The sequence below is a fragment of the Triturus cristatus genome, chromosome 12 (genome assembly GCF_964204655.1).
Source record: "Triturus cristatus chromosome 12, aTriCri1.1, whole genome shotgun sequence".
NCBI lineage: Eukaryota > Metazoa > Chordata > Amphibia > Caudata > Salamandridae > Triturus > Triturus cristatus.
Genome location: NC_140595.1, coordinates 837,818,847 through 837,831,493, shown reverse-complemented (window position 1 = coordinate 837,831,493; position 12,647 = coordinate 837,818,847). Strand labels below are relative to the sequence as shown.

The 12,647-nt window shown below is 44.9% G+C and overlaps 1 protein-coding gene across 1 annotated transcript in view; it reads left to right on the top strand.

Annotated features, from left to right (window-relative positions):
• RNF167 (ring finger protein 167) overlaps positions 1 to 12,647 on the top strand; it is a 490,868-nt gene that overhangs the window by 169,298 nt on the left and 308,923 nt on the right. The window contains exon 8 of the mRNA XM_085636818.1: positions 9,965 to 10,058. Coding sequence (XP_085492944.1) covers positions 9,965 to 10,058 — 94 coding nt within the window. The remainder of the gene's footprint in view (positions 1 to 9,964; positions 10,059 to 12,647) is intronic.

The following is a 12,647-nucleotide window of genomic DNA, read 5'->3' as shown; positions in this document are numbered from 1 at the left end:
TCACCTTTGTGGAACTTAAATATAGTTCTCACAAGGCTAATGGGACCGCCTTTCGAACCTTTGCATAAATGCGACCTGCAATTCCTCACATGGAAAACAGCTTTCCTTGTAGCCATCACCTTCCTTAGTAGGGTCAGTGAGATACAAGCACTTACTGTACAAGAACCTTTTCTCCAAATGCACCCGAACAAGGTTGTCCTCCGTACCAACCCAAAATTCCTACCCAAAGTCATCTCACCCTTTCATCTAAACCAATCAGTAGAATTACCGGTTTTCTTCTCGCAACCTCAAACTGTTGCAGAAAGGGCTCTACACACACTGGATGTTAAAAAGGGCCTTGCTTTACCTTATCCAGAGAACACAACCTTTCAGAACGACAAAGCAACTGTTTGTCTCTTTCTCTCCACCTCATAAAGGCAACCCCATCTCTAAATCGGGGATAGCTAGGTGGATTGTAAAATGCATACAGATTTGCTACCACAAAGCAAAACGCACGCTATCTGTTCCCCCTAAAGCCCACTCTACAAGAAAGATAGGGGCTTCTATGGCTTTCCTAGGGAACATACCACTAGATGACATCTGCAAAGCAGCTCCATGGTCAACACCGCACACTTTCACTAAACATTGCTGTGTAGATGTGCAAACCAAGCAACAAGCTAGTGTGGGCCAGGCTGTACTAAGAACACTATTTCAAACCACTGCAACAGATACCGGTGGTCGCCGCGAAGGTTGGGAAGTGCTATATAATCTATGCAAAAGTGTGTAATCTGCAGCTCCTATGCCTCGAACGGAATACGCTACTTACCAGTATGCATCTGTTCTTGGCATGTAGAGCTGCAGATCTACACACGCCCACCCGCCTCCCCGGCTACCTGTATCTGTTCCAGTCTATCTTATTTAGATACAACACACATGGGTTTCTTCACTGTTATTACTACGCTCCATCTTTCCCTGTTGGCGAAAAACAATCTGAGGATGGAGCCGAAGCCCATGCGCAATACGAACCAAGGGAGGAGTCCCCGACCTCGTGACTTCCAAAGACTTTCCAAGAGGAAAAACAAACTGCAAACATCCGGGCCCAACACCAGATGGCGATCTATGCAAAAGTGTGTAGATCTGCAGCTCTACATAACCAAGAACAGATGCATACTGGTAAGTAGCATATTCCTTTAAAGTAGACAGATTCTTAGGTACTTCGATATATCGTAGCCATGCATGGATTTAGTAGTTTATGGATTAATAATTTAAAAGCCCTATTCTGTCCCAATAGTACGACCATTTCTCCCATATGTTTCCATTGTTTCTGGGAACAGCCTCCATTTTCATATATTGGAAGTTCTAGGATACAACACGTCTCTAGACTTGATTTACACCTAGCCACACTCTGGGTCACCAGGCTTCTCCTGTAGAGATTTCTTGTTCGGCGAGAATCAACTCCAGGATCAGGAATCCTTTTTGTCTTGTATGAATCCCTCATCTTTTAGGTTGTATGGGAGGACTATTTTAGATACAGTTCAAATGGGCCTCCGTGGACCGTATACAGCCCCGCTCGTGCACACGTCTGACTGCAGATTCCTCACCTTTAGAATGATCCCAGATTGATCAGGATTTTCAACAGTAATTGCTCCTGCGCACCAGCTGATGACATCATTGAACTCTGCAGGGATCTCTCTCCACCCAGAATTGACGATGAGGATTCGCATGTAGGCCCCACCCTTGCCTGTTGACATTAGTTCCTTTCATTCTGTGCCTGTCTACATATATCCAGAGCTCTGCTCCCAACTTTCTCAGTCCTGCTTTTGCATCTATTCCATAGGCAGTGTGCCATGGAAAATGTCTCTCACCAAGACACCAGGTTTAAAATTATGCCACATCTACAGAAAGTAGATGACTGGTCCGCACAACATTTTTTTGGGGTGCTTGGGTTTTGGTTCCAACTTGAAGTTGTGCTACAAATGCTCTTTCATGTGCTCGCAGACGGTCAGGGTATGGGAAGCGAAACACTATATCGCAGAACACAAGATGTCAATCTCAAATTGATGGCTCTGCCTCTTCACCTTGTTGCAGGTGCCTTTCTCACTCCAAGTTGGAGGATCCATTCCTGCTCCAGCTTTGGGGGGTCTCCCATGCCAAATGGCAATCTTATTCAGAGCCTTAGGGCAAGTCCAAAGCCATGTCTTGCAACAATGCCAAGCGGGGTCCATCCCCCTCCCGTCAACCTGGAACAGGCGAGAAGCTGCGCAGTCGTCACTCCACAGGTGTCTTTTGACTCTGAGCCTGGCCACAACATACTTGGAGTTAACCCTGTCATCGTCGACCCTGAAGGAAATGGAGACCTTCAGGGAGGCCACCCTGCAGATCTTTAAGACGATGCCTGTACCATCTGAATCGCTTGTGAGCCCTTTAGAGCCGTAGGGGCAAACGGTTGCACTTCCATGGGTGATGCCCTCCCATCACCGAGTGGCTTCAATAGGCCTCCACCTGGCTTTTTGCTAGCGCAGGCCCACAGTTCCACTCTAGCCCCCTCCCCGTGCCAGTTCTGACTGCACCAGCACTGAAAGGGAGTCTGGGTGCCCCTTCCGGATCCAGTCCAGATGCCAATCTCTGACTGGAGCGGACATCTGCTCACTCAAGACCAATGTCTTGCTCTGAAATCACTAAAGAGCAGGCCCCCGAATTTGGATACTTCCCAGCTTCTCCCTCCTCACCAATAATGCAGGAGGTTGGATACAGTTTAGGGTGTTCAGATTATGCCACATTATGAAGATTGAAGCTAAGGTGGCAGACACCTTTCTCCCGCCTCGCCACACTGATGCTGGATTGTGTCAGGAGCTATAAAATATTAGTGAGTTGGACACTTCTCCTGAGACTGAATTGGAATCTCCACCAGGTCCCACCACTGAGGGCAGTGCCTCTGTGGTGGTTGGCCACAGAGCAGCCAACGTTCTTGATTTACTGCAATCTGTGGGTGAAATAAAGGCAAATTTGTTAACTGAAATTTTACTACCAGGGCCTGCCACATTTGAGCCCTAGATTTCTTTTAGAGAGGCCCTGACTGACACCTTAATGGCTACTTGGACAAAGCTGTTCTCCCCTCCCCCATTCAGTCGTCCAGTGACATAGAGTAACCATGGGTGACCCAGCGTTTCTCACTCAGCCCCCGACACCTGGAGGCTTTGTGATACCAGCGTCCAGGAGTAAGATCAACACCAGTACCATAGATAAGGAGTTGAATCGCATCATCCCGTTCGACAAGGGTGTATTTACCTCCACCAGTTCTGGACCTCTGATAGCTCAAAGTAGTCTTTTTATTTTTTATTTTCCAATATACACGAGCCCTCTGAGACATGTCCAGTTCTATCTTGCTGGCTGTCCGTAATGAATTCAGAATAGCCTTTGTCCAAACAATTTCGGACAAGCAAGACGCTGTCACATGTGCTATTGGCCGATCTTGACACATGTTTCGTGGGCTCTATTATGGGCACCGGTGTTGTGATCAGGTGTCATGCCTGGATGTGATTGACTTGGATTTTCTAGTATATCTGGGCATCCTTAATGGACATAGCCATTGCTGGATCCAGACTCTTTTGCAGAAAATGCCATCTCCGTACTAGTACGCTTCAAAGACAGCCATCTTAAATCCAGTTCACTAGTCTCTCGCTGACCTGCCAGGTTCATCAGCAGTACAGATAAAATTCAGAGGTTAATCCTGTGGTATTGCCTATGCACAGCTGCAACCCACCCAACCAGTTAAACACCTGGCCCAGACGTTTCGCGACTCCAGGGGATGTGATGATGCCCGAGTCGTAGACCACACCAAGGGCAACAACCTTCCATCTCCTTCTCTTCTGCCACAACAGCTTCCTTACCACTTTGTTTTCCCCTTTTAAGCCCATACACAGCCGGTAGGGGGCAGGGGTCTGTTTTTCCTACCCAGTTGGAAATCCATCTATTCAGATCAGTGGGTGCCACAAACCTTTCAAGGGGGATATGCTCTGCCATTCATTTGTCCTCCCCTCCCCCCCTTCCAGTATGTCATCCGCTCCTACTCGTGTCAGCAGAAAATGTCGCTATTTTTTTTACATTAAGTCAAGTCCTTATTGGCCAAGAGAAGGTGCCATAAATGGAAAAAGGGTAAGGGGTGTTAATCGTGTTATTTTCTGGTGCAAAAAGGATGGAGGGCACAGACCGATTTTAATCGCCAGAATGCTTTTCTACAAATGGACAAGTTCAAAATGTTCATGCTGGCCAAGGTTTTTTTCTGCCTTGAACCCTGAGGATTGGATGGTGTTCTTGGACTCTCAGGACGCATACTTTCAGGTGCCTGTCTTGCGATCCCACATCGTGGTGGGGTTGGAGCTTTAACAATTCAGTTTTTCCTTTCGGCTTTATCTTAAAGCCTTCTCATCCTTGCAATGAGCTCAGACATTCTGGATATGATCCTGGTGTTTTGGGCTTAGTCATGGGCATTGGTTCTTTGGCTTGTCCTGCTGTCCTCATGCATTCTTCTGGTTCATTGAGCTGACTGACACATGCAAAACCTGCAGTGAAGTAACCATTTTCACTGGGGTTAACGTCAAAAGAGGAAGAGGGATGCTCCACCGGCTTGAACCGAGGAGATTCCTCCGTTTTTATTTTGAGCGCACTAAAGAATACCAAGTAGACGACCAGTCTTCATGGGCTTTGTTGGCATCAAGAAGGGGAAGGTGGTGCAGAAACTGACCCTGTCCAAGTGGATTGTTCTGTCCATAAAACTGTGTTATGCCATATCCAAGAAGGAACCCCTGAGTGCCTGTGAGCTCATCCTACCCTTGTCAAAGCCTCCTCAATGACATTGGCAAGGGTATTCCTGCCCGAGACGTCTGCCAGGCATTTGTGAATAAAGTCACCTAGCACTCCTACCTAGACAATCCAGCAGTATCCCTAGATAAGTTCCAGGAGTGCTTGTATAACACCTCCAATTGTCTCAGGAAAAACTCCTTACAATTCAATGGAGATAAAACGGAGATAGTATACTGTTCCACGGCCAAAATGACGCGGCCTTTGCCGTCCGAGTTCAGACGCATCTCTATGGATAAACCACTGACTCCAGCTAGAACACTACGAAACCTGGGGGTTTTAATGGATGACAACCTTCAAATGGAGTCACAAGTCAACAAAACAGTGGCATATGTTTCTCCCTGATAAGAGCACTACGCCAGATTCGCCCTCTACTGCCCAGTGCTACTAGATCTCTAGTAGTGAGGAGTATAATATTAAGTAGGCTGGACAACTGCAACTCTTTGTACCTGGGAGCACCACAATCCGTGCTGCTGAAGCTGCAGAGGAGCCAGTCCAGAGCAGCCACACTGGCGTTAAACAGGCAGCGCATGTCCTCAACGGCTTTAGCTTTAAAGGACCTTCACTGGTTATCCATCAACGGAAGAATTCAATTCAAATCCCTCTGTATTGTGTTTAGAGCAGTACATGGTTTGGGTCCAGTGTCCATGCAGGAGAAATTTACCTGGTACACTCCTGGGAGAAATCTCTGTTCTTCTAGTGCCAATTTGGTAACCACCACTAGATTCAAGAAGACCAGGACGGGTGGCAGAGCGTTCGGTGTAGCAGCCTCACGACTCTGGAATGATCTTCCCCTGAACATCAGACAAATTAAATCTCTGCTTCCATTTAGGAAATGCTTAAAGACTTGGCTCTTCCCTAGGGAGGAGTAAAATGAGCTCCCCTACACCGGCGAATAGGTCATCTTTTTTGCTCAGTGACAACTTGGTAAGTCGCAGCGCCAGGCTACCCGTAGGGTGACAGTTTTTGCGCTATATAAGTGCAATTTACATTACATTACAGTCGAGTCTGCAGAGAACCAGTTTGCGCTATGGGTTCTGCAGAACTGTTTGATATAAATCCACTCCTTGGACCCTCTACCTATGGGAGGTACTGCTTGGGTACTTATTGTAAAGATGAGGAAACTCTGGTTGCAAGTATTCATCAGGAGAATAAGTTACTTACTTTCATGAATGCTTTTTCTGATCGATGCTCTTTCTAACCACAAATTTCTCACTTCCTCCCTTTCTGTGGTACAAACTCCTGAATCTGTTAAAAAGAGCCTAAGTTCAGTGAGCTCGGTTTGTTTCTCTGGAAAATCACCCCCATGAGGCCACTTGGGGGTGTCGGTTTTCACACAAGGCTACAACCCAGACTAGGCTCATTGCTATAGAACACTTCTTGTATCCTATCTCCACCCTTTCTTTTCTATCCCCTCTCTTTCTATCATCCCATCCTTAATTTCCCAGCAAGTCAATGTAAAGGGGTGCAGCTAAACACGTATACCAAGTACCTGTAACTACTGCAACACCAAACACGTTTGGCTGGTACCTCGTAACGGAAATGCTAATGTACTTGTTTATAAAATTAATAAACATACTTTGAAATAATTTTTTTTTTTAAAAAGCCTGAGTTCGTTTTGACACACTTTCATCCAATTTGTCATGACTGATCAGCTTCTCACGGCTTGGATGTTTTCATGCAAAAGTGCGATCCGCACACAGGGGTGGCACCTTTGTGTGGCTCTGTTTCGTCGCTTCCGGACACTGCATGGCTGTTGACGTTGTGGAGTCCAGTGGCCACACCCGCTGGCACACGGAAGCAATTGTGAGAAATCCACGTTCAGGCAGGCGCCTTTAATTATTTTAAAGGCAGTGCCTTTTATGATGAATTGGAAACAAATGTTTCTTTATCGTTTTTCACCAATACCTGGCTACCAACAAGAGTGATACAAATAAAGTGTTTTAAATCCAGAATGCTTTTGGTTGCTCTGGAGTGGATGAGACGGTGGTGGTAAATCGACCTATTACATGTCAAAGGCCACACGAGCTTGCCATGCAGATGAAACTTTCCAGGATTCAAACGAGCATCTACCATCTCAACTTAGCACCATAACACAGGCTCGTGAATACACACAATATGGCTGTATGGGTCTTCCTGAAGAATCTGTGAACTACTGGAAGGAGGCCAAAGACAGTCCCACAGATCTATCGATGCCTTCAAATGGATGAGATTCGGCATGTGGTGTGAGCAAGAGCAGCAAACTGATCACACACCAAGAGGAGACGGCGTTTCCATACTTGGTTAATTTGACAAAGTCAAGTCTGCAGTTCTCTTCCAGTTGGGTGCGCCTTGAAGCTACTGCGACCGAAAGCAAAAGTGAACCTGACATTTCTTTTATTACAGTTCTGATAATAAAGGTTTCTTAGAGGGAATCACTTCTACTTTGCCTCCGTTCAAGCCTATTGATAAAGCCTTATTGCAGCATTTGTCCTGGGAATTGCCCTTTCTAGTAGCTATAACCTTTATATGTTTTCTAGTTTCTTTTTTGTTTAAAGAAACAAAGTTCGATTTTATAGACCCCCCCCCCCCCCTGGCACCAAGGACTCAGTCAACGTGATAATGCTAATCAGAAAACAAGTTATACTGCAACCATTACACAACCCATTGAGCAATATCGAGCAAGATGTTTGCCAGGTTATGATCAATCCCATGAGACGCTACAGGGATAGTTAATGGAGCCCCAAACACACTCAAGAAGACTAGAACACGAGGGATGCTTTCTAAATATCTATTTAAAATCTGAATTCTGGTATAAGGCAGCAAATAAGTTGTTAACTGGCAAGCCAACGCTTATTTGACAAGATGTGAAACGGGCGCTGCTGCTGTGTTGCGAAATCTGCCAGTTTGGATATTTACCAGGTCTTTGCATGGGAAGCTGCCCCCACTTTCACTTAAGATTACAGTCTCGACTCAGACCGCAGTGGGCAGGGCGGCTCTAGGAGCCCTCGCAGCCAGGCAGCTGCTTATGAATGTCATCCATTTTAGGAATATTCACCACAGCCCCAGTGTTGGGCTCTTGCTCTTCTATTCAATGAATAGTGGAGATGCTGTGATGCATGGTGGAAATCTTCAGGGAAGTCACACGCGTCCCTCCAGCCACCCTGGCCGGATCCCTTGTTTCCCTGCTGGAGACACTGAAGGGGAGAATCGGAGCGAGGCATGAAGGGAGAGGGGAGCTGCTGCTCCTCAAAGGAGCAGAGTTCAGTGTCCGCGTTTCAGGCGCCGTTGCTTGTTTCTCTGAATTTCCCTTTGTTTCTTAAATGTTCTTCATCACCATTAAGACAATGTGTTCAGGGCGGTATACTGCAGTGTTGATCAGGTTCACATTTTGAGGTTAATTTGGGATATATTTACGTTTTCCAGAGAAACAAACAGAGCTCTTTATGGTGCGCCTTAATTGGCAGCTTCGAGCGAACGGATCCCCCTTGAGTGCGTGAAATAATTAAAAGCATCAGTTGAACTCGTGTCCTGATTGCTGTGGTACACGTTAAGTCTCTACCTTGAAGTCAGTAGTCCCTAGCAGGTCCTGCTATTCGAAGCGTAAAAAGATAGAAAATAAAGAGTTATCGATTAGACTAAGACGATTCTCCCTTACAATCCAGATTCTCTCCGATCCTGGCTGTCCCTTCCGATTGGTAACGAGTAGCAACTGCGACATTTTGGTGAAAGTCTGTCCCATCACCTGCAATCTAGGCTGTTATACACCTTCTGTGTCCTGAAGAAGACCCGATATGACTATTTACAACGACTGGTCAATATAGGGTCGAAACGTTGACGATTCCACAGTCCCTTACCAATTGGAACTCCTTGTGTATAACATAAAAAGATAGGACATGTGTCTGACAAGGTCTATCCTATATTCATAACGAAGTTGAGGACTTTTACAACAAAAAGTTTGTTGTAAAATTTGTATTTTGTGTATACTTTGATTTTATTGATAATCACGTGCATATACTGTAAATACCTACACTTTCACTATTGCACTTAGTCACTTTATTCACTTTGTCACTGCGTCGTTTTTCTAAAATATTGTATATACAGCCTTTTTCATTTTTGTTTATATTCAAATAAGCTGATATCCAACTGACAATACAAAAAAATAAATTGTTGTTTTTCGAATTTTAATTCATTGTTTATTATTGATTATTTGATTGATTTATCAATGCTGTGCTTTTTGATCTTTGTTCTTTGATCTTTGCTGTTTGATTTATTGCAATTGAAATTATTTGTTTCCCTTTGGAACCATTGTTTATATTATGTTAATTACGCACCAGGCTTTTTATCTACATTTAAAATGTTAGTTTTCCACTTAATCTCATGTAAAATGGATCTACTGAAAAAGTGTTCTGGTATTGTGCACACAGGTGGGACTATTCAAGTGTTTGACTTTAATGAAGATACCTATGATGCAAAAAAAATCACATCTAGGTAACTTTCATCTCCTCTGGATGCCTCAAATTAAGAAACAATGTGTGGTAGGGCAGGCAAATTGGGGAGTTTTCATTTCAGTAATTTTCACCTCTAGGTGCAGCCGAGGGTTGCGTGCGTGCTCTGAATGTTTAAGGACATCCAGATCCGTTGTGTACATTGACATCAGTGGAGGGGTCGCACACAGCAGAGTGCAGGCCTACTCACAAATGCACATACATGGTATTAAATTATAATTCTGAAAAGTGATATTGCTAATGTTTCTGTGGCCTTTCAGCCACTGGGATTATTCACTAGTGGCGCATATCAAGCTGAATGAATGAATGGAACAGTATTTATATGGCACAACTGCCAGCAAGTGGGCATTCAGGCGCTGTGAGTCTCATGCTCGACCGAGAACTCTCAGCGCCTTGACACCCATTGGATAGCAGTTGCACCATATAAATACTCTTTCATTAGAGGTCTATGTCGATACTATTTCATTCAAGCTCGGTTATGCTTTGAAAAGTGTGCTCCTGTGTCGGCTGTAATAGGTCCAGTGATCCCAGGTAGAGTGAGAACATGGGGCTGTCCTTCATGACAATCACGTCTGTAAATGAAGCTGAAGAGAGACCATTGAATCTGACTAATATTCTCTTGCATGCTCTCGCGACAGATTGCACGATGTTTGCAGCACAGGAAGCGGATTAGAAGAAACCGTCTCTCCAAGGACCAGCTGAAGAAATTACCAGTCCATAAATTCAACAAAGGTCAGTCCCCTGTCTTTCCCAGTGTTCAAACTGAATGCCAATGATGGATCTTGAAGGGAACAGAGTGTGATGTCTATTACTCTGCGGTTCGATAATCATTTTGAATTGCTTGTCGTAATCAATATCGGCAGGAATAGACCAGTTTGTGGTTTGTCAGGTGACCTCTTTGTATTAAATCACACAGTGTGCTCTTCTTGTTGGAGTCTGGCAGCATGGCATGAATTCCAGTCTTGCTTTGGTCCGTCTTGGTGTAGAGATTCCAGTTTGGAGCCAGTGGTGTTGGTAGAGGTTGTAGTATATGGACAGAAGATTTTATGTACATTCAATTTGTTTGGTGTCAGAACAGAATTAATATTGTCACTTTGTAAGTAATACGTAGGAAGCAAGTATTGGAATCCAGATGCACTGTACACTATGACCGGGTGGGCTTCCTTTGTGTTGTGGGCAGTTTGGATGGTGTGTAATATTGGCCGTATCATTCATTGCAGAAAGTGTCTGTCCTCTTCTGAGTTTGAGGTTGTCAGTTCTGCGTGGTTGGGATGGGGTAGGAGTTTAAAGCTTTACAGAACTACTGGAGTATTTCTCCTTTAGCTAATAGGTTACTAAGTGTGTAAATTGTGTCTTCGTGTTGGGTTTGATGTATTTTCTCCAAGATTTACCTTACAAACAATTACTTCTGCAGGATGGGACTGTAACCGGGAACTTGCTGTGGCTAATGTGTGCACAACTCGGAGTTAAAAGGGGGTGGAAAGCTGTGATGAGGAGGGCACTAGGTAGCTCTAGAGAAGACACTGAGGGTGAGAGAGAAACCAGGAAATGGATCGAAGGTAGTGGGCCAGGACACAAAAAGGGGGTGGATTCAAAATAAAACACAGCGGTGAGAATGCGAGACCGGTTGAAGGGGAGAATGCAACATGTGGGGTACCTGGGATAGAAGGAGCAGGAGCTGGGATCAGCTAGACGGTCTGAGGAGAATCGTAGACACTGACACATGAGGAGGTAGCGGGGGATGTCGGGCTGGAGCCAGAGATGTGGTGTAGTCACTGAGATGCTTGCATGGATCTTGAAATCTACGGCTTTTTTCCCGGTATGACTTTTGTGACCTACCTTATATTTTCTTCCTCGTAGGCTTGACAGTCTGCAAGTTCAGGGGATGTGCTCCGTGCTCTTGTTTATGTTGTTCAGCAATAGAGCACCGGCTTCGTTGGCTAGGTTTTCACCCTCGCTCATAGTAGAGGTTTGTGGTTGCCCTTTCATACACAGCATTGTGAAGACTGATTGTTGGGTCCGCTGATTAAATTCCTAAAAGCACATGTTTTTTAAATGAGCCCGCAGCCGGGGAGATAGTGTTCTAGTCTCCCCTTATACTCCCTCAAAACAGGAGTTCTCGTCTGTGTGGTGTGACTTGTAGGGGTCTGTATGAATGTGTGCTCAGGCTGTTGTATGTAGTGAGAATTTAATGGTGTGCCTCTTGGACACAGTGTGCAGTCCTGCACAAAACCATGTCCTTTGACGCTGTTGTCTCCTGATGGCATGGCAACTTGCATGTACTAGACGATCAGACTCCGGTTCAGAAAATGTAGTTGTCTGGTGAGCCGGGGTGTTTAACATATCTGTTTCACTCCCAAACCAGTTTTCCATCCACTGTACCTGAAAATCCTCCCTAGGAGTTGCATAGCTAAAATGGGATGTTTGCCAAGGAGTTCTGGTCCCAGTCTACAAAACACCTCCACCAGTTGAATCCAACTCTCCCAAAGTCCGGGAAAGAGATGAAAAACGTCTGATAATTGACTCCTGTCTGATTTGAGGAATGCTTGAATTTTAATGTCTACTTGTACTTTGATTGGGGAACAGAAGCAACCAGAATGACCGACCAAGGTCCAGCTCAACCAATACACAGGTATTCGTTAACAATCTAGCAAATAGGTGCAAAAGACACTTCCTACATCTGTCATTCAAAGATGTGAAACGAATCAGAGCATAAATCCAAAGGTGGAAGGTGCACTCATTGAGTTCGGACACATTCAACCAAATAGTCCAAATAGTATGGTATTTCTTTTCCTTTTATTCTTGTAATTCTTTCTATTCTGGTGTTATACACACGAACAATGCACAGCCAACGCGTTTCGTTCCGTTCAGGAACTTCATCAGGGCTCTTCAAGGCGAGTGGAATACATATAAAGTACTCCAAAGGACGGTATGTATGCTCCTTTTAGACTCGTATCGTCTCAAGTAGAATCAATAAACCATAAGAAAAATATTATGTTCCTTATGTATCGTCATCTCATATGTAAATTAATATCCAAACCAAGGACCCTCATATGATCCTAATGGTGAGATGACTTGCAAATGGCGGAAAATATAAAGGACGTACAGTGTAATCCTTGTATCCTGCGTCCGGTCCTAGTAGTATGGCTGTCAAGTATCAATGAGCCAGTTACTAACATCAGTCTGGCTCTCTGAAAACTTACTGTGCAGGAGATACTTTACCTGTAACCGGATCTAGCTGATGTGGTTTTCCTTGAGGTTGAGGAACTGAGGACTGCGAGGCTGGTGAGCTTGCATCACCTCCGACCTACCCCTTACAAT